This window comes from Dendropsophus ebraccatus, chromosome 5 (genome assembly GCF_027789765.1).
Source record: "Dendropsophus ebraccatus isolate aDenEbr1 chromosome 5, aDenEbr1.pat, whole genome shotgun sequence".
In the NCBI taxonomy this organism is placed as follows: domain Eukaryota; kingdom Metazoa; phylum Chordata; class Amphibia; order Anura; family Hylidae; genus Dendropsophus; species Dendropsophus ebraccatus.
Window position 1 is genome coordinate 158,315,702 of NC_091458.1, and position 22,965 is coordinate 158,338,666.

A 22,965-nucleotide genomic window follows, 5' to 3' on the forward strand; every position below is an offset into this window, starting at 1 on the left:
AAATCGATAGTCCAGGCGATTTTAAGAAACTTTGTAATTGGGTTTATAAGACAAATCTGCCATTATCTGCATTTAAAAAGCCTTTTCCCAGGTCCCCCCCTCCTCTCCTTTCTGTCATCCACTGCTCAGAATCAGGAAATCTCAATCAGACACATCCTGTCTGTGCTATGAAGAGGGGAGGGGGGTAAAGAGACGGAGGAGAAATGTCGGCAGCAGAAAACAGAGAACAAATGATTCGTCAGCAGGGGAGCTATTTAGAGTGCTATTCAGAGGTCAGAGAGGTCAGTGATGACATCAGAGGAGAGAGGACAGAGGTTAATGTAGCTTTTAATTAACTCTTTGTTGTCCTGTTTTGGTTTCTCTTTTCCCTCTCTCCATAGGAGAACAATGAAGACAGGGGGAGAGCTTCAAACTGCTTTTTCATGATAAAAATTCATTTTTCGGCTAATAAACCCAATTACAAAGTTTCTTAAAATCGCCTGGACTAATAATTTCTGCAAAAAAAATTTTCACGACAGTGACTCTTTAAGTTTATTATGAGTTTTCTATTTGTTCTAATTTGATGATGATCTTTTTTTTTTTTTTTACTTAGAAATGATATCAGTGATGAGAAGAGAAGAAGCAGGTAAGCCTAAATTACCACTAGGGCTATGCTCACATGACATCTTTTTTGGTCTTTCTGCAGTTGTTTTTTGGATTTGGCACCAAAATGCGTCTGTTTTAGGTAAATTACTGCCATATTTTGCATAAAATGTCCACGTTTTGTCACCAAAATAATACAAAACAAAAAAAAGACATGTGAACATAGCCTTAACCTGTTGTATATTATTATTGCATATTGTCTGTTTATCTCTGAATCAGAGTCGAGTGATGAATGCTCAGTTTAATCTACAATATGAATGAATCCACAGTACGGCTGCGTTCACACACTGTCCGTTAGAGATGAGTGAAGCGGGCTTTGTCAAGGTTTGTAGAAAGCCGAATCCCGCTTTTTATTCCCACTTTTTAGTCTTCCCGCCCCGTATTCCAGGCGTCCTCGGGATGTATTCACCTTCTCCACAGAGCAGACAGATAGCGGGATTCAAAAGACGGTCGTTCGGCTATGTACGAACCTTAAAGGAGAACTCCAGCCAAAATGTATTTTTTAATATGTTATTTCATAAGCAAAGTTAGAGAAATTCCTCTAGCAGGGAGGTCTAGGGTACAGCAGGGACATGAACATTAATTCCCTCCGTTCCTTGCGCTTATCAGTAAGTAGTGGTTAAGGTGTTAAACATGGCCAAAAACCAAGCAGTTTTTGATGCAGAAACATGTTGTTTTTTTCCCTCACAAACCATCTAAACAAAAAAGATCTCCCATTGACTTCAATAGGAGATGGGGAAATGTGTGGAAAAAGAAGTGACAGGTCTCTTTTTTTTCCATGCAGCCCCACTTTCAATTGAAATCAATGGGAGCTTCAGGACAGCGCCCTGCCATGCTGGAGAAAACCACAGCACTGCACACGGGTGAGGTTTTGGCCCATGTGCACCAGCCATAAGACAGGTATTTTAATGAGGTGGGTGTAGTGTTATAAGAGGTGAGTGTAGTGTTATAAGAGGTGAGTGTAGTGTTATAAGAGGTAGGTGTGGTGTTATAAAAGGTGGGTGTAATGTTATAAGAGGTGGGTGTAGTGTTATAAGAGGTGGTTGTAGTGTTATAAGAGGTGGGTGTAGTGTTATAAGAGGTGGGTGTATGGTTTAAGAGTTGGGTGTACAGTTATAAGAGGTGGGTATAGTGTTATAAGAGGTGGGTATAGTGTTATAAGAGGTGGGTGTAGTGTTATAAGAGGTGGGTGTAGTGTTATAAGAGGTGGGTATAGTGTTATAAGAGGTGGGTGTAGTGTTATAAGAGGTGGGTTATAGTGTTATGAGAGGTGGGTGTAGTGTTATGAGAGGTGGGTGTAGTGTTATAAGAGGTGGGTGTAGTGTTATAAGAGGTGGGTGTAGTGTTATAAGAGGTGGGTGTAGTGTTATAAGAGGTGGGTGTAGAGTTATAAGAGGTGGGTGTAGTGTTATAAGAGGTGGGTATAGTGTTATAAGAGGTGGGTGTAGTGTTATAAGAGGTGGGTTATAGTGTTATGAGAGGTGGGTGTAGTGTTATAAGAGGTGGGTGTAGTGTTTTGAGAGGTGGGTGTAGTGTTATAAGAGGTGGGTGTAGTGTTATGAAAGGTGGGTGTAGTGTTATAAGAGGTGGGTGTAGTGTTATAAGAGGTGGGTGTAGTGTTATAAGAGGTGGGTGTAGTGTTATAAGAGATGGGTGTAGTGTTATAAGAGGTGGGTGTAGTGTTATGAGAGGTGGGTGTAGTGTTATAAGAGGTGGGTGTAGTGTTATGAGAGGTGGGTGTAGTGTTATAAGAGGTGGCTGTAGTGTTGTTTTGAGGCCTGCTCTATTGTATTATACGCATATATAACCCTAGTTGAAAATTATAGAATGACTAAACCCAGATTTTTTTGGTTTGAAACATACCGCAAACACGTGTTGTCAAACACTTTGTCAACTAAAACAATGGAGGGAAAAAACCTTTTAGGGTGCCTTCACACCTACCGTATCGCAGTAGAAAATCCGCTGCGGATCCGCAGCAGATCCGCAGCGGATTTAACTAAATGAATGAACACAGCATTAAATCCGCACTTACAAATCTGCTGCGGATCCGCAGCGGATTTGACAGTGCGTATTTAATGCTGTGTTCATTCATTTAGTTAAATCTGCTGCGGATTTGCTGCGGATCCGCTGCGGATTTTCTACTGCGATACGGTAGGTGTGAAGGCACCCTTAAGGTGAAAATCCAGCACAGAGTGTAGCAATGGATATTACAAAATGTGAAGATAATAAGAGGAAAGAAAGCATATAGGGAAACCAAAGAAGATGTCAAAGCCTCAATTCTAAGCGATATGCCAGGATGATAAAGGAACAACAAAAGACAAGGACACAGGAGTAAATTTTTGTAACTTGGATTTACATAATAAAAAGCAAAACAAATAAAAAACAACAACAACACTGACACGCAATCATGAATAAAAAGTAACATTCAGTGATGAATCACCAATCTTCACTGGCTAAGGAGGTGATGCTGGAACTTTTGTCTTGGCCCATGTCACTTATGAATTGGGACCCCTGCAGTCCCAATCGGATTGTCTGACTGTTGGAGGAGTAATATTTACCTCTGTGCAGTCCGATTGGTGATCTTCTCATAGAGTCTGCCTTAGGGAAACTAAGAAAATGAGAAAAGTGCCGACCATACTGAACAATGTATATACTGAACAGTAGATACAATCTAATGATTACATGTTATAGTATTAAAAGTGCTTTGCTTAACAACATTGTTTATCATTAGTAAAGTACTTGCCTTAAAGGGAATCTGTCAGCACTCAGAGAGGATCCAAGTTGCTGACAGTGTTATATAGGTCACAGCAGCCTAATCAACATGGTGCCTGTAGCTTATCTCTCTATGTAGCAGGAAGAGGGCAATCTTCATTTTCTTAGGGCCCTATTCCACGGGACGATTATCGTTCAGATTATCATTAAGTCGTTCGAATCTAAACAATAATCATTCAGTTGAATAGCAGTTAACGATTAACGACCGAACAAGAAATCGTTGATCATTTAATAAGAACTGGACCTATTTTTATCGTTACTTGTTCGCATTGAATAAGACGTCGTTACGTCGTTCACAGTAGTAACGAATGCAATAGCGACGACAAGACGACCGCAAGAACGATCATACGTAACGATTATCGTTCCATGTCAATGGGTGAATGATTTCAGGTCTTTTGCAATAGCGGTGGTGTGGAATGTTTATCATTAACGATTATGCGAACGATAATCGTCCCGTGGAATAGGGCCCTTAGTGTAACCAAGTGTCAAAGAGGAGTTGCGGCTCTCCGGACGTGGCGTGCCCTGTCACACTTTTTTCTTGGTGATTCCCTTCTCCTCCTTTTGAATATAAATTTTAAGATTCCCTTTAACGGGAAACTCTCATCAGGTTCGTCCATGCTGATATCTCCCTGCAGCCACTTACCTCTCTTTTCCAGTGTTGACTTTGTTATATTTGTATGTTCTGCCATTTTAGGGGAAATCTGCCCAAAAGAAGTATGCTAATTAGCTCGTTTGTTGCATCGGAACGTTCCTTGCCCCCCTCACCGTTGCGCCCACCACCTCCTATGTTGACGCCTACTTATGTATTCAGCTATAGATAAGCAGACTGGTCTCTACCCTGCATGTGCTGGAACAGCAGTACAGGATACCAGCATATTTATAGTAGGCGTGAACATAGCAGGCGGCGGTCAGTCTGAACAGTGCTCTGGGGATCTGAGGGGTCAGTGCATCAAAGGAGCCAAGTAACAAACAAATCTAGCAACAGTGGTGCTGGAAAGGGGAGGTAAGTGGCTACGGGGAGATACCAGCAGGTTCGTATAATGTTTCAAGTGTTTGGGTATGAAGATAAGTTTGACTTTCATCCTACTAACTGTTGTCATTTTGCCTGCAGATATCCGACTAGTGAATGGGGAGAGTCACTGTCAAGGACGAGTTGAGGTTCTTTACAATGGGACGTGGGGAACAGTTTGCGATGACGACTGGGATATTGTAGATGCCAATGTAGTTTGTCGCCAGCTGGGTTGTGGTCACGCCATCGCTGTACCTCATCGAGTCTCATTTGGCCAAGGCACGGGACCTATTTATTTAGATAACGTGGACTGCAAAGGCACAGAACTAGCGCTGAGTCAGTGCAGAAGCCTTGGCTGGGGGATTCATAACTGCTACCACTATGAGGACGTTGCTGTCACGTGTAATGGTAAAAAGGTTTGGGTCCGGTCTGTCATGAAAAATGAATAAAAAGCTGAATGCTGTTTATAGGTAGAAAATGTAAATTCTAAACCCATGTGTAAATGTACCATACATACTGTTACCTTTAGGCAATGTTCACACACAGTAAAAAAAAAAAAAAACGGACGTAATTTTGAGTGAAAAATACAGCTGTATTTTCAATGTAATAAGGTGCTCTATTGAAGTCTATGAAGAATTAACCATCAGTGTACACACCATAGGGAAAAGCAGACGTAATTGAGTACAGGCGTAACAATAATGAAAATGATCTGGCTTTGCAAAAAAATAAAAAAAAACTGCTGTTATTTCATGTTTACACATTGTTTAATTTTCACTGAAAATGATGGCTGTATTTTAGTATTATTTTACTGTGTGTGAACATGGACTTAAAGGAGAAGTCCTGCAAAAACTTTTATAAAAGTATTGTATTGCTCCCGAAATGTTATACAAATCACCAATATACACTTATTATGGGAAATGCTTATAAAGTGTTTTTTTTTTCCTGCACTTACTTCTGCATCAAGGCTTCACTTCCTGGATAACATGGTGATGTCACTTCCTGGATAACATGGTGATGTCCCTTCTTGGATAACATGGTGATGTCACGACTCCCAGAGCTGTGCGGGCTGTGGCTGCTGGAGAGGATGATGGCAGGGGTACACTGAGGGATAATGAGCATCCCTCTGGCATCATCCTCTCCAGCAGCCACAGCCCGCACATCTCTGGGAGTCATGACACCACCATGTTATCAAGAAAATGACATCACCATGTTATCCAGGAAGTGACATCACCATGTTATCCAGGAAGTGACATCACCATGTTATCTAGGAAGTGACATCACCATGTTATCCAGGAAGTGACATCACCATGTTATCCAGGAAGTGAAGCCTTGATGCAGTAGTAAGTGCAGGGAAAAAAAACACTTTATAAGCATTTCCCATAATAAGTGTATATTGGGTATTTGTGTAACTTTTGTGGGGCAATACAATACTTTAATAAAAATTTTCAACGGACTTCTCCTTTAATGTGATTAGTGATATGAATTATAAATATTTCAAACATGGTTAACCCCTAAAAGCCTTATTGTCAGATAAATTCTCTTTTGGCATATTGTCAGGAGTCACGATAACGTAGAGAATAAGTCGGTTTTGGTCGAAAGTGAAGGACAGTGCTGCCACATGCTTCACCCAGCTATATCTCGGGATCAGCAGGTATTAGAAGTGATACTTGATGCAATCTTTAACTTTTGACATGTCTGACGACATATGAAAAGTTAATTTATCTGACACTGACGCTTTAAGGACCAGGCAAATTTTAGTCGGTATGGCCCAACACCTCCAACCTCCGACACCATTTGGTAGTTCTTTTCAATCCATGCCTGGTCAAAGGCTTCCTTTTTCACCTGGTGCCGGTATTCGGGTGAAAAACGTCTTTTATTACAGTGGCACAGTGAGGCAGGGTGTCAAAGAGGCGGGGCCTACAGCATTCGTGCCATAGGCCTGCAGCGCCTCTTTCCCCACCTTTCCTGGGCTGGATCTATGACACCCTGCCTCGCTGTACCCAAATACATCATAACAGAAGGTTATGGATTGAAAAGAACTATCTAAACTAAGAGGTTTGGGAGTGGTGTTCGGCCATACAGATTCGCATTTAAGATCAAGGTCCATTTTCTGACCTGCATCAATTTATGTGCAAATATCTTTGGGATGCTACAACCTATGCAAGTGGTTTTAATTTTTTTTGAAGTTTGTACCAAATTTTGGTCGATACCTTTTCATTTGTGGGAAAACACCTAAAATTATTGCTAAAATTTTGAGAAATTACTATTATTTAAATGTGACATTTGACTATTTAAAAAAAGAATGTGCCTAGTTTAGGAAAGACAGTCATGCCACACATTTACAAAAAAATTACATTTGCATAACAATTTCCAAAACCAATTAATTCCTGGAGAGTTCAAAAAGTTCACAACAGGATTCAGTAACTTTGTTAACCCTTTACATGTCTCGCAGAAGTTAAGACAAAGTGCTTTACTCTCACATTGGCCTCAGAAATATAGGAACCTTTTAAAACTTTTTATTAGAGTCTTTATGGGAGCAACACCCCCCCCCAAAAAACTAATTAGGAAACTACGCCTCTGAGAATTTTCTATGGGGGTGAGATTTTTACATTAACAGATGTTTTCTAGAGCTTATTAAAAGTAGGTTGTGAAAATGTGAAAATTTTTATGGAAACTATCAGCAGGTCAGACAAATCTAACCCGCTGATAGCTCCTTTTTGTGCCTTTTTTACCTTCATCCTCTGCACCGTTTCCATGCAGTTTGTAATATATTCCAGTGTCTAATAAATCCGTTTGGAGCACTGGGGGCGGAGCAACCAATCCCGCAGGCCCACCCCGAATATCAGTAGAACGGGCCAGGGGTGGGACGGATTGGTGCTCTGGGGGCACAGCCTTAGGGCCCTATTCCACCGGACGATTATCATTCGCATAATCGTTAACAATTAACAATCTCAAACGACCGCTATTGCGAAAGACCTGAAAACGTTCACTCATTTCCATGGAACGATAATTGTTACTTATGATCGTATTTGCGATCGTTTTACTTCGCTATTTCTTCGCTATTGCGTTCGTATCTACTGCGAATGACCGAACGACGTCTTATTCAATGCGAACGATTTGCGAACGTTTTGCGAACGAGCAAAGATAAAAATAGGTCCAGGTCTTATAAAGCGATCAACGATTTCTTGTTCGGTCGTTAATCGGTAACTGCATTTTAACTGAACGATTATCGTTTAGATTTGAACGATTTAACGATAATCTGAACGATAATCGTCCGGTGGAATAGGGCCCTTGGTTTTTGGGCACTTTTTAGTGCGTTCTACCTGGGAACTGCATCTCCCAACCTGCAACCCTATTTTAGTGGAAAAATAAAGATTGCGTTAACACATAGGGACTGGTGAGTGCCACAGTGTTTTCTTTTATACCTGCATTAGTAGGACTGAATTTCTCTATTGGTGCACCACCTCCAGTACTCCTTCAGTCTGTTCCTTTACAATTTCTCTTGATATTCAAGAATTGTTTCCATTTTTTGATGCCGGTGGTGCCAGTGTTTGTTTCCTTGATTATATTACTATTACTATTATTTTTATTCCTACAGGTATCAAATATAAAGAATTAAAATTTACCCCCTCCACACACACACACACACACACACACACACACACACATATACCGTGTTCACAGCAGATTTCATGCTTAGGCTGGGTTCACACTAAGTTTTTGCAATCTAAATTATCCATTTTTGCAAAAATACAGATGAAAAAACTGATGCATGAGTTTTGATGTTTTTTTTTTTTTTTTTATAATTGAAGTCAATGGAAAAACGGAACAAAACTCACCCGTTTTTTAATACACAAAAACAAAGCTGACGTTATTTTTGTGTATGTTAAATAATTTTTTTCTTTTATAATGGAAGTCAACGAAAAAATGGATCAAAACGGATGCACATAAACAGATGAAAAAAAACATAGCAAAAATGTAGAGTGAACCCAGCTTAAGAGTTTCCCAGTGAAATCCACTATGATATTCATTGCTATTAAAGTCTATGGCATGTCCGTCATTTCGAATTTTGGGAGCCCATCATTACAATGACGGCTGTTGGTCCATTATTCTAGGTCGGGTGGACTGATCGCCCGTTGTCTTTAATTGAAAAGTCCATTGCATTTAATAGTAAGGACGGTGAAAAGACGGTGTAAAAAGAAAAACTGTGTGTGAACAACTAAAAAATAACCTTTGTTGTTTGTAAAAAACTTCAGCGAATTGTCACGATCATTATTTTGCTGTCCATGCAAACAATGTCCGTTATTTAATGCACTGTGTGCATTGGGCGGCCGTCATTCTATTGCATTGAGGTCAATTAAAATGCGGTTATAAAGGATGTCTTTAAAAAAAAAAAAAAAAAAAAGCAGACCCCTTTTCACTTTTTTTTTACATAGTGTGAACATAGCCATTGGCTGTTTTCCGTTTTATCCGTAGGCCTCTAAACCGTTCCTCAGGTAGTTGCTTTAATTCTGTTGTTAATAGATAAATATGATTAGATACATTGTTTTTTATTACTTGTCTCTTTTTCCCTCAGAGATTTTGTCAACAACGAGTAACAAGGGTCAGCTGACAAAACCTTCCACTACACCCGCACTGAATGTTCTACGTGAGTAACCAACGGCTGTGTTGTCCATTTGTCTCTCTTTTTAAAGTGAGTCTGTCGGCTGTAATTCATGTTCCAAACTGCTGAGACTGTTAGATAGCTGTTAGGTCAATGGGACACATGATACCTTTCATACATGCATCTGTGCTTCCAGAAAATAGAAAAATGCCCCCGGGCAGGATTTTTCCTATTCCTCACCTGTCTAAACACTGCACAGGCGCCTTAACGATCCAGCTCATGTGCAGTGTTCACTCAAATGATGAATAGGAGAAATTGTTCTAGGGGCCTTCCTAATGATGAAGAGGGCGGGGAGGAGGGACGGAGGGGTGTCGCAGTCCTAGGGCATGGCTATTCTTTTTTTTTTTTTTACATGTAGGATGTTCTAAAATATATATATAGTTTAGGTTTGATTTTATAGTAAGAAAATTAGGGGATCTAATATTAAGGATTAATATCCCAAACCCTTTTCTATGTGGCACCTTTTTACCCCAATCACCCTCTCTGTTAGGGGCCTAAAACGCATTGATTTTTGTATTTGTTTGCTCGTGGTGTTTTGGATTTTTATCTTTTGTACGTCAATAAAGGAATGATTTTATCCAATAAGTGCGGAGCTGCACATGTCTCTGCTTCTCAATCTATGTGTCTGCCCATATAGTATGTATATCTCTGTACCCATCTAAATATTACCTCTGTACTTTTTTGGTTTGCATTATTTATATTCTCTATTTTAACTATAATTGTTTTATGCTTGGTGCTTTCAGGGGACGGCAGTATACGGTTGGTCAATGGAGCAAATTCCTGCCAAGGGAGAGTAGAAATCTTCTACAAGGGGAACTGGGGAACAATATGTGATGATGACTGGGGAATGAAGGATGCAATTGTTGTATGCAGACAAGTTAATTGTGGCGAAGCCCTGGACTACAAAAGCAATGCTTACTTTGGTTATGGAACTGGTCTCATACTACTGGACAATGTGAATTGTGATGGATCAGAGTCATACCTATCAGCCTGCTACAGTCTTGGCTGGGGAATCCACAACTGCGGCCACCATGAAGATGCTGGAATCATCTGTGCTGGTAAATGATACTTGCAGTCTAAGGTGGAAGTTCGTATATATATATATATATATATATATATATATATATATATATATATGTAGTAATACTAGGCAAATTCCCTTGATAGAATAAATTTAAAATGCAAAAGCAGTAAAACTGGATGTGCACATAGCTGTAATATAACTTTCACTCACTTAAAGGAGAAGTCCGGCCAAAATTTGTATTATTGTATTGTATTGCACCCTCAAAAGTTATACAAATCACCAATATATACAATTATTAAGGGAAATGCTTATAAAGTGCTTTTTCCTTGCACTTACTACTGCATCAAGACTTCACTTCCTGGATAACATGGTGATGTCACTTCCTGGATAACATGGTGATGTCACTTCCTGGATAACATGGTGATGTCACTTACTGAATACCATGGTGATCTTACTTCCTGGATAACATGGTGATGTCACTTCCTGGATAACATGGTGATGTCACTTCCTGAATAGCATGGTGATGTCACTTCCTAGATAACACGGTGATGTCACTTCCTGGATAGCATGGTGATGTCACTTCCTGGATAAAATGGTGATGTCACTTCCTGGATAACATGGTGATGTCACTTCCTGTATAAAATGGTGATGTCACTTCCTAGATAACATGGTGATGTCACTTTGTGGATAGCATAGTGATGTTACTTCCTGGATAACATGGTGATGTCACTTGCTGGATAACATGGTGATGTCACAACTCCTAGAGCTTGATGATGATGGCAGAGAGATGCTCAGTTTCCCCCTAGTGTCCTGTGTCCCTCAATGTCCCTCTGCCGTCATCCTCTCCAACAGCCACAGCCCGCATAGCTCTGGGAGTCTGGTCGTGACATCACCATGTTATCCAGGAAGTGACATCACCATGTTATCCAGGAAGTGACATCACCATGATATCCAGGAAGTGACATCACTATGTTATCCAGGAAGTGACATCACCATGTTATCCAGGAAGTGACATCACCACGTTATCCAGGAAGTGACATCACCATGTTATCCAGGAAGTGAAGCCTTGATGCAGTAGTAAGTGCAGGAAAAAAAAAGCACTTTCTGAACATTTCCCGTAATAAGTGCTTATTGGGGATTTTTTGGGGGCAATGCAACACTTTAATAAAAATTTTCTCCGGACTTCTTTAACTGTTTAGGCCAAGTTCTGCATGGACATCGCTAACTATATATGCAGCCTTTTCTAAACGATTATTGGGCTGTGTTACAGGTCCAGTAAACGAGTGTTGATGTAGCAGATCGGCACTGGTTTACAATATCGATCGGGTCATAATCTGCCCGTGTAACTGTATCCTTACCTTAGCTAGTTTCCATGAAAGACCACTGAGAGGATAATCCATTGTTTTCCCCAACTTGTGTAGCAAGGTGCACCTCTAAGCATATGCATGTAAAAATAACCAGTAGTGCTGCACTGGCAAATCTTTCACAAACTACTAACCATGTATCCCACTAAGGCCTCATTCACACAACCAGTGATTTCACGCGGATCGGGTGAATAGCTCAATAGAAATCAATGGACTCTAAAATTGTCTGTGATCACGGGCACCTTTGTGGGACGCGTGAATAAGGCCTAAGTGTGAGCGAGCCGCTGTTTTCTATAACCAACACTCACATCTAGACTTGAGCAATCCTTCATGGATGCTTACCTGCTCCCATTCCTCCGGCACGCTCCCCCCTGCTTCTATGGGTCCTGGCTCACTGACAGCCTGCTCAGCCAATCACTGGTTGAGACGGGACAACACAGTGATTGTCTGGGAGGGCTGGGACTCAGGATTATGAGAAGCATACAGGAGCACAATGGGGGAACGGGAGCTGGTAAGTATGATGTGCTGTATATAACCTTTTATTGTATGACTAATAGACTTTATCTTAATCTCCATAATGTTACTGAGTAATAATATCCTATGGTTCAGGTCTGGGAATTTCAACCACAACTTTGAGCACAAGTCCTGTAGCTCCTGACACAGCGGAGTCATTGACGGCCACGGCCACAGGTAGATGAAACCTTATTCTGTATCATTACTACTATGGCGTACGGCACTGTGCACAACTTACTGGGCTCTTCTCTCTGTTCTTAGTTACATGGGGAGGAAGCCATCCTTCTTCTGAGACCGTGTTACTCACCACCGCAAACTTTCAGCCTGGAAGGAAAAGTATGTCGCTTTCTTCTCTTATATTTTCTTTTCTTATATTTTTCACCTTTGCTGCTAAAAAGAGAAGATGAAGAGATTTGAATTTATAATGTTAGAAGACTAAGAGACCCGCACATGTATTCCCTTATACCTGGCTAAGAAAATCAGGATAGTAAACCTTAGGCTATGTTCACACAACGTCAATTTTTTTTTTTTTATTTAAGAGACGTCTAATATTGCTGCGATGTGATTGACTTCAATGCAATGTACTGAAGTCAATGGAATGACGGATGTGCAATGCACACAGTGTATAAAATGACGGATGTTGTCTGTACGGACGTCAACATAATGATCATGACAATTATTTTCAGAATGCTGCTCCACACTGATGAGGGGCAACACCCCAAAACAGCTGTATGTGGATAGATACCTGGCCGTGGTGATTACATTGACTTATAGGGCCACTTAATATGGTGGTTTTGGTGGTTTCTTTACAGAAGCCACCCCTTGGCTAAGTCCTTCCCGAAGGGATATCTGGCTAGTTCTGTGTTTCGAGACTCTTTAATGAGGGTCCACGAGCTCTTCTTTTGCATATTCATGTTTTCCAGGGGGAAATGCATCTAGGACTTCACTGCACTGATCGCTTTTACTAGCAGCCGGCAGTGTTATCATTTGGCTGGTCTCCCTGAGATCAGTGATCTGTTTCAATTTTTTTCAAACGTCTATTGCAAACAGCGGATGTTATGTCCACTTGACCTTGAATAATGTACCAACAGCCGTCAGGGGGCCAAACAGCAAGATGACGGACATAATTTTTTCTTTTCAAAACACGGAGAGGAAAAAAGTTGTGTGAACATAGCTTTATACTGACATTCCTAATCCACCACTCCACGGTCTGGGAAAGAACCCGGAGCTCAGGGGATTTATGTAGAGGCTCATTGCCTCTAAATAAATCAAGATCGCACAGAGCCCACCTGTGCGAAGATTTTGAAACCTACAGTATGCCAGCTCAGAACTGGCGTAGGTTTCAGTGTCATTTTTTCACTGGGAAAATGATAAATGCGGCGCACGCAGAGGCCACGCCCCCTCTGCGTGCTGCCGCATCTCCCTCTCCGCCCCACTGGCGAAGGTGCAGATGCGAACAAAATATTTGCAAAAATACCCTTTGTGAATATTTTGCGTCAATCTGCCCCATAAAAGGCATATTCGCCTTTTCATACATGTCCCCCAATGTATGTTTCAATTGAAAGGGAATGTGTCATAAAGAAAAAAAAAATGGAAAATGTTAAAATTGCTTTTGTTGTTTTTTTTTGTTAATTTATATGTGTTTTTTATTTTATTTTACATGTAAGGAAATACGAAAAATTTAATCTAATTTTTCACATTTCCCAGTGATGGCCACCAGGTAAAAAGCAGCCTGAACTACGGCTGCTGAAAAAAAGAGAGAGTCTCTGCTCAACTGCTCTGACATCACCTCTCTCCTCTTTATTGTTAATTTTACAAAACAAAAAAACAGAAATCAAAGTCCAGCTATTATTAAAGATATTAATTAAATTAAACAAAAATAATAATAAAAAGTAACAAACAAAAAGTGACACATTCCCTTTATAGCGCACCTGTAGCAGGGGTTGTGATTACAAGCAGTTTTGCTATATTCGCCCCCCCCCCCCAGGTTTTCTATGTTTAAATCAATGTTATACATAGGGCCAAAATGTGCTCCATGCAGATACTTGGTCTTTTCTCTGTTCAAAAAGAGACCAAACACAGGAAGTCCCCGTCCTCTGTGCGCTCACGCAATGAAAGACACCTGTCCATAACTTAGTCTAATTATATTATTAATGGCCCTTTTACACGAAGCGATTATTGTTCAAATTTTTACAATAACGATCGCATTTGAGCAATAATCGTTCATCGTGATCTTTCAACATGTTCTCAAATCGTTGTTGGTCGTTCGCTGAAAATTGGCAGATCACTTCGTCTTTCAAAGATTCATCCTATGTGTGAGATGGGCTTAAGCGATCTTAAAACGATTGCAATAACAATTATTTTCTAATGATTTGTCTCTTCGTCTAAACGCTGATCATTATAAAAACCAAATTATTGCTTCAAAATCGTTCAACGATCAATTGGGCGAATTATCACTCTGTGTAAACGGACCATTACTTCTGTTAGTTCTGTTACCAGCTCTGCAGCTTACCAGGAGACAATGCTCTGTGTTATATAACAATTCAGTCAGTATAATGTCAGAGGTTTTGGTGCTGTGTGACAGGAGAGCTAACCATACAATGCGGGCACCCTCAGGATTCTCTGTTACTGAATGTGGACGCACAGCAGCTGCACACATGCACAGTGAAGACTTGTCCTGCTCGGTGTGCACTCAGGAATGGCTGTCAATCAGTACCAAGCCTTGTCTGTGAGCGCACAAAGGACAGGGACCTCCTGTGTTTGGTCTCTTTTTTGAACATAGAAAAGACCAAATATCAGCACGGAGGGAGCATAGACCACAGTTTGACAAGAAGGGAGACACCTAGTGGCCATATTTATAAATTCATTTAAACATAGAAAATGAAAAAAAAAAAGAGTATATTGCAGAACTTCTTGCGATCACAACCCCTGTTGTTTTCTTAATTATTTTTTTTTATGACCTGGCCTCTGTGCCTTAGTATATTCTAAAACAAAATAAAACCAAAAAACATTAACAAAAACTGTAAAATATTCTCCATGATGAGATCATAAGGTAGGCTTGCCTTTTCATAATATGCATCATATACTTAGATAAACCTAATCATGATATCAACACTTAAACTGTAATGTCAAATCTTAGCAAATTTAGTATAAGTACAAACTAATGTTCTTGCTTTATAATATAGATAAAAACTGGAAGCAATGTATAATAACTTCACATTCTTTAGGTGCATTAACGTCTTTCACTTTTTGTCCACCAGGTGGCAGCCTTAGACTAGTAAATGGAAACAGCAGCTGCCAAGGAAGAGTAGAAGTTCTCTATCAGAATACTTGGGGAACTGTATGTGATGATGACTGGGATTACAACAATGCACAGGTGGTTTGCAAGCAGATGGGTTGTGGTCCTGCCATTGCGGCTACAACTCTTAGTTATTTTGGTTATGGCAGTGGTCCTATCCTCCTTGATAATGTAGATTGTGTTGGTACAGAGAAAGACCTAATCGCATGCTTCAACCTAGGTTGGGGACAGCATAATTGTGGACATCATGAAGATGCGGGTGTGATTTGTCAAGGTGAATATGTTATATATATTTTATATCTGTATACTAAAGAACAATGGGAATGTGCTATAATAATACATCATAACAATACAGCTTCCAAAATCCACCCTGGAAATGATCAGAACTGAAATCCTTTTGTTAATGGGACGTATGCTCCCCAGGAGTTGGAGGTTCACTGGGCAGGTATAGCCACCAAATTGTACAGGTTGTGGTGTGCATCCCCCCCTCCCAGTATATCTGCAGCAAAGTACACTGCACTGGTTCTATTGAGGATTTTGACTTTTTGACATTTAAAGGGGAACTCTTGCGATTTTTTTTTTCTTTCAAATCAAGTGGTGTCAGAAAATTATAGAGATTTGTAATTTACTTCTATTTATCTCAAGTTTTCCCATACTTTTCAGCTGCTGTATGTTCTGCATGAAGGGGTGTATTCTCTCCAGTCAGACACAGTGCTCTCTGCTGCCACCTCTGTCCATATCAGGAACTGTCCAAAGCACAAGCAAATCCCCATAGAAAACCTCTCCTGCTCTGGACAGTTCCTGACATGGACAGAGGTGGCAGCAGAGAGCGCTGTGTCAGACTGAAGAGCATACACCACTTCCTGCAGTACATGCAGAAGCTGATAAGACTGGAAGACTTGAGACTTAAGTATTGGACACTAGTGGACTAAGGCAGAGTGGCTGCTGTAGTCTACAGTCATGGCCAAAAGTGTTGAGAATGACACAAATCTTATATTTTCCCATGATCCTCTGCCCTCTGGTTTTCTGTGTGTTTGTCAGATGTTTTTATCACATACAGAAATATAATTGCAATCATATTAGGAGTAACAGAAGTTTATACTGACAGTTAGATGAGTTACTGCAGCAAGTCACTATTTGCAGTGTTGACCCTTTTTCTTCAGGACCTCTGCAATTCTCCCCGGCTGCTCTCAACCAACTTCTGGACCAAATCCTGACTGATAGCCGTCCATTCTTGCACAATCAATGCTTGCATTTTGTCAGAATTTGTTGGTTTTTGTTTGTCCACCCGTCTCTTGATGATTGACCACAAGTTCTCAATGGGATTAAGATCTGGGGAGTTTCCAGGCCATGGACCCAAAATCTCTATGTTTTGTTACCTGAGCCATTTAGTTATCACCTTTGCTTTATGGCAAGGTGCTCCATCATGCTGGAAAAGGCATTGTTAATGGCCAAACTGCTCTTGGACGGTTGGGAGAAGTTGCTCTTCTGGTACCATTCTTTATTCTCGGCTGTGTTTTTAGGCAAGACTGTGAGAGAGCCGATTCCCTTGGCTGAGAAGCAACCCCACACATGAATGGTTTAAGGATGCTTTACAGTTGGCATGAGACAAGACTGGTGGTAGCGCTCACCTCGTCTTCTCCCAATAAGCTGTTTTCCAGATGTCCCAAACAATCGGAAAGGGGATTCATCAGAGACAATTACTTTCCCCCAGTCCTCAGCAGTCCACTCCCTGGACCTTTCCCCCAGTCCTCAGCAGTCCTCTCCCTGGACCTTTCCCCCAGTCCTCAGCAGTCCACTCCCTGTACCTTTCCCCCAATCCTCAGCAGTCCACTCCCTGGACCTTTTGCAGAATATCAGTCTGTCCCTGATGTTTTTCTGGAGAGAAGTGGCTTCTTTGCTGCCCTCCTTGAGACCAGGCCTTGCTCCAAGAGTCTCCGCAGTCTCACAGTGCACAGTGCAGATGCCTTCACACCTGCCTGCTGCCATTCCTGAGCAATCTCTGTACTGCTGGTAGCCCCATCCCGCAGCTGAAACACTTTTAAGAGACGGTCCTGGCGCTTGCTGATCTTTTTTGGGTGCCCTGGAGCCTTTTTGGCAACAAGGGAACCTCTCTCCTTGAAGTTCTTGATGATGCGATAGATTGTTGACTGAGGTGCAACCTTTCTAGCTGCGATACTCTTCCCTGTTAGGCCATTTTTGTGCAGTGCAATGATGACTGCATGTGTTTCTTTAGAGATAACCATGGTTACCAGAAGAGAAACAATGATGCCAAGCACCAGCTTCCTTTTAAAGTGTCCAGTGGTGTCATTCTTACTTAATTATGACAGATTTCCAGCCCTGTCCTCATCAACACCCACACCTGTGTTAATGGAGCAATCACTGAAACGAGTGGTACTCCAGCGTGGGGGCACTTTTGCACTGGGAATGGGGACGAGGTGGCTGAGGGAAAAGACGTCCACTCACCTTCCCGATTCCAGCGGTGGATGCCGCATCGCGGCGCTCCGGTGCCCGCTTCTGGGTGTCTGACGCGGGCCCGAGACGTGACGTCTCAGGTCCGCTCAGCCACTCAGTTAAGGAGGCAGGGGATAGTATAAGAATAGTTTAAGCATATCTTCAGGTTGTGCTCAGCATAAAACAGTTCATCTCATAAAAGGGTATACAAGTAACTGATGCGGCCCTTACCCACTGTAGTTTAAAACAGACCTTTATTCCATGCTTGGGTCACAGAGTGGAGACTTCTGGACGGGTGACGGATCGTTTCACGGACCAGGTAGTGTGCGCTTCGTCTACAAGCCTCCACTCCATGACCCAAGCATAGAATAAAGGTCTGTTTTAAACAACCATGGGTGAGTGCCTCATCGGTTACCTATATACTTTATCATGTTGATCAGGTTGTTAAGATTGCAGCGATACCTTTTTTATGACTGATAAAGTCAGTTCTTCATAGTCCCCTAAATGCCTCAGAGTGGTTCTATCTTTCTGTCCCCAGATACTGTATCAAAAGTAGCCATGGAGTCAAAAATTTTACTGTAACAAGTAAAATACCTTCATGTCTCATATAATGAATGTGTATTGCATCTATGTATAAGGCTATGTTCCCACTACAGACTGAAAAGCTCAAACAACGGCCCGAATGAATGATCAGGAACATTAAAGGGGTTATCCAGTGCTACAACATAGCCACTTGCTTCCAGAGACAACACGACTATTGTCTCAAGATCAGGTGTGGTCTGCAATTAAGCTCCATTCACTTCAATAGAAATGACAAACCCCACCCAAACTGGAGACAAGAGCGGTGCTCTCTCTGAAAGAAAGTGGCCACGTTTTTGTTGCACTGGATAACCCCTTTAATACTGGCCGTTGTTTGAGCTTATCAGTACGTCATGGGAACATAGCCTAAATGTGTTGGAGGGAGCGCCCATGTTGCAAATGTCCAGTTTACACATCGCACATGACACTTCTCTCCTTTGCTTGATCTAATGACATAACTGGTCTCCATCATTTTGCGGAATAATAATCATCCATTACTATTGTCAGGTCTCAAAGACTCAGAATTGTTTTCCAAAGAAAGCAGCTTCGATGTGACAACTAAAGCAGCGACACCTCCAGAAGATGGTAAGTATGTCCCCAGTCCTGTCCTGCAGTCTCTGGGGATCCTCTAAGATGAAGCTGTAAATCCAGTTGGTTATGCCTCGTAATATTATAGGTTCATTAGCACCATACCCCTCAATTATGAAAGTTCCATTGTTGTGTTTGGAATAAAGAAAAAACTATGAAAAGGAGACAGTACAGACAGGTTCACACAGTGTTTTACCCTCTTTTTTTTCTCTTTTTCGTTTTGATAAGAGAAATGGAACCTAGTGGATCCATCATACTCCCCATTAATTCAATAGGTTTTTATTGTGCTCCGAGTTGGGCTCCGTTTTCATCACATCCGTCAGTGTTCCATTTTTTTTTTTTTTAATGACCATTTGTTCATGCACACATTCTTTTACTCGGTCCAATGGAAAGGGCACCTCGTTCTTCTTCACATTATTATCAATGAGGACGGATCTACACAGAAGGCCTTTCCATTCACATCTGTTATCAGTTTTTTCTCTGAGCATGTGCAAAAGAAATGAGAAACCGGGAAGGAAAATAAACTGATACGCAAACCAATGTAAAAAAAAGTCAGTTTTCTTTAGCCAAAATGCAAATAGACCATTAAAAAAAGCGAATTTTGCTATCAGTTTGCTCATCAGATTGAGCTATCTGGTCAGTTTATACTGAGAAAAACACTAGTGTGAACCCGGCCTAACACAAAATATTTCCTTGTATCAAGTGTGCTGACCTTACCTGCTTGTATACTGGACCGATCAAAGATTCCAAGGCGGCACTCACTTCAGTAATCAGTTCAAAGGAACCTTTACTCCACCATGCAACATTTCGATATATACCTTTTTCAAGGTTCTCTTGAATTGATTGCTGGGTGCTGCCTTGGAATCTTTGCTGCACTTACTTGGACTCTGGATCAGGCCTGGTGAGGTGATTTTCTATTGAGACCAGTGCTGCTATAGACTTATTGGGGATATTTATGAAGACCGATGTACTCATATGCAAATGGACCCATTTGGTGCACTAGGGGCGTACCTTGGACCCTTAGTGCACTGTCCTGCCCGCCTGCCAGCTTGTGCATCCTCCTACATATGCATATTCATATATGCATAAGTAGTGTTGTCTCCAGATCCCGCGCAGCAGCCCGGCACTGTAAATAAAGCTGCGCATGCGCGAGATCTGGAGAGAGCAGAGAGACATCACTTCTTATGCATATATGAATAAGCATAAAGAGGAGGACATACGAGCCAGTCGGCAGGCAGCATGGTGCACTGAGGGTCCAAGGAACAAAGGCCCCCAGTGCATCAAAGGGTTAATTTACATATTTTTGTTTTATTAAAATACTAGAAAATGGAATGGAGAACAAAAATAAGAATATCGCTGGAATCACCAAATCTAGGGGGAGATTTATTAAATGGTGTAAAATATAGACTGGTGTAAACTGCCCAGAGCAGCCAATCACAGCTCAGCTCTCAGCTCTGGTGAAATGAAAGCTGAGCTGTGATTGGCTGCTGTGGGCAGTTTGCACCAGTGAATATGTTACACCCTTTGATAAATCTGGGCCATAGAGTATAATTATTGCTATTTTGCCCTTAAATAGAGCGGTAAAAATATCAATATTTTTGCCCCGATTTTGACAAAACCGCAGACAAAAAAAAGAAAAAAGAAAGATTTTCCAGTTTTCCTCAGAAATGGTCAATTCCCATTAGCTCAAAGACAGGAGGCCATATTCTGCATGCAGTTTCCTCTATTCCTAATAATATAACTGAGAAAGTGTCACTTCTAACAACATTTTCCATCACGCCTAACCCCTACTGCTGATATCATGTCAGTGGGCGCTCGGGAGAGCCCCATACACCTTAGATTGACGTCCAAATCCACCGTCAGTGGCCATTTCGGCCAACAAAGATCTAAAGGCCCTACTTCATGGGCTGACGGAGAGGAGCAAACGAGCGCTATCAACGCTCGGGTGAGTCTGCGGGGGCGTCAAGCTGCCCGGGTGCTCGCTAGATCGTCCGGGTAGCCCATAGAGGATAGCGGCGGTCTCAACATGTTTGAAAAACAAGCGACGCAACGATCAGCTGGCATGAACGATGTCAGCTGATCGTTGCCCTCTATTCCACGCGACGATTATAGGCCGATAATCGTTCCGTGGAACAGGGCCTTAAGGTGTATGGGGACTCTTAGCGACACATCTCTGACGTCAGTAGATAACCGAAAGGTTGTATTCCTCTTTGGTGGTGGAATACATTTTTGTTTGAAGGCTTTGATATTGAGGTTTGCTAAAATTTACAGCTTTTAGAATTTAAACAATTAGAAACTGATAATATGTCTTTGTTTTGCCAGGATCTATCCGCTTAGTGGATGGAAAACATCGATGTGAAGGGCGTTTGGAAATCTTTTTCTTATTCCAGTGGGGAACTGTGTGCGATGACGCCTGGGACCTAAAGGCTGCCAAAGTGGTCTGCCGTTCTTTAGGCTGTGGGGCAGCTCTGAAAGCTTGGGGAGAAGCGTGGTACGGACAGGGGGGCGGCATCATATTCCTTGACAATGTTAAGTGTCAGGGCAATGAAAGCTCCATATTGCAGTGCTCCTACATCCGCTGGAATGTCCACAACTGTGACCACTCCGAAGATGCTGGGGTGAAGTGTGAGCTCTTGTGAACAGCATATTCCGCCAACCTGAACATATGTAAATCTATACATTGTGTACATAATTCTATATTGTCTCTTGACTGTCATTTTGCACTTTATTAACCCATTCAAACCAATACTATATGATGTTAAAGGAAGAAAAGTATGATAACATTTGCTTTTGAGAAATAGGCATTTATAATATACATAGGATGTAGTTTTAAGTTCACCTTTAATTTAAAGGATGATGAAATGTAAATTTTTCCCATTCACAGTTTTTAGATCACTAAGATCCGCCACGGAATTCTTCTCCCATTCAATCTTTTTCTCTCGGAAACAACATAAAAATATCTTAGTTTGCAGTTGCAATGTTGTAGGGAAATCTGATAGGACTAGCCATCGTACAGAATATTCAACTAGTTGGACAAGAGGAAAAACAAACTAAGGTTCCATCTTGTTTGCCGTATCGTTTGACTTTTCCAGGTCGTACGTTATAACACAAGTTTTACTGTTCTTCATACCACTTTTACATGGACGTCCAGACAAATTCCATTTAGCAATTCACGATAAAGCTGTGAACTGTCAATTCTTGTTTTCCATAGTATTTCTATAAAGAAATATTATTTGCTCTGGAAGTTGAACTCATGCTGAATACCGCGATCTTAGGTTCCAAAGCAAAAAATGTTATAAAGCTAAACCAAATGCTAGTCAGATATGATCACTATGAATAAAGTCTTACATTTCTTAAAATATGGTTTCTGAATGTGGGTTTTGGATTCTGCAAGAATATGCCTGCGGCCTGCAACATCCTGTAGGGCGTTTGTCACCTTGATATGTGCATCAATGATACACTGCATTGTCATTCACAATTTTGAAGGTCTTGACTTGTGCATTTGTATAATTTATAGATTTATCTACATTATCTATTTTATTTTACAATAACCTTTCTCAGCCAGGTATATTGACAACCTTCTATCCTCCCGCCATTATCACCGACATTACATTCCTAACAGCTAGACATGGAGTGATACAGGAAGTAGGGGTAGGACAATCATTCCCCCTTGGACCAGTATGGAAGGATAACTGTAGTCTGTCCGGTTTGAATTTTCTGGAGCTTCCTTGGAATAAGAGGGGTTTGAGGAAAACTGTATGCCAGTTGAAAATTCCGATTATTCCTGCTGGCAAATAAGTCTCTCTCTCGTTGACCCCACTGTGTCACTATCTGCTGGAAAACTGTATCCTACAGGGGCCATTCTCCTGGCTCGATACCATTGAGACTGCCTGAGTATTCAGAGTCCCTATTAGGTGAGTTGCTGAAATTGATAGTACATTTTCTTCTGCCCACCTGAAGATCTGATCTGAAAGTGATTGAAGGATATTCCTCTTGGAACTCCCTGACACCTTAACTGTGCCACTGTAGTTATATTGCCTGACAATATGTGAATATTGG

General features: G+C 41.3%; 1 protein-coding gene across 9 annotated transcripts in view; it reads left to right on the plus strand.

Annotated features, from left to right (window-relative positions):
- Positions 1 to 22,216, plus strand: part of SSC4D (scavenger receptor cysteine rich family member with 4 domains) — a 53,444-nt gene extending 31,228 nt beyond the window's left edge. For 8 of the 9 annotated variants that reach the window (XM_069971741.1, XM_069971740.1, XM_069971742.1 and 5 more), the window contains 9 exons: positions 593 to 625; positions 4,526 to 4,831; positions 9,000 to 9,071; positions 9,830 to 10,144; positions 12,084 to 12,164; positions 12,249 to 12,323; positions 15,248 to 15,559; positions 18,826 to 18,903; positions 21,229 to 22,216. In XM_069971741.1, the coding sequence (XP_069827842.1) occupies positions 593 to 625; positions 4,526 to 4,831; positions 9,000 to 9,071; positions 9,830 to 10,144; positions 12,084 to 12,164; positions 12,249 to 12,323; positions 15,248 to 15,559; positions 18,826 to 18,903; positions 21,229 to 21,545 (1,589 nt within the window). In that variant the 3' untranslated portion in view covers positions 21,546 to 22,216. The remainder of the gene's footprint in view (positions 1 to 592; positions 626 to 4,525; positions 4,832 to 8,999; positions 9,072 to 9,829; positions 10,145 to 12,083; positions 12,165 to 12,248; positions 12,324 to 15,247; positions 15,560 to 18,825; positions 18,904 to 21,228) is intronic. The other variant, XM_069971743.1, reaches the window with a different exon arrangement.
- The last annotated feature ends 749 nt before the right edge of the window (positions 22,217 to 22,965 follow it).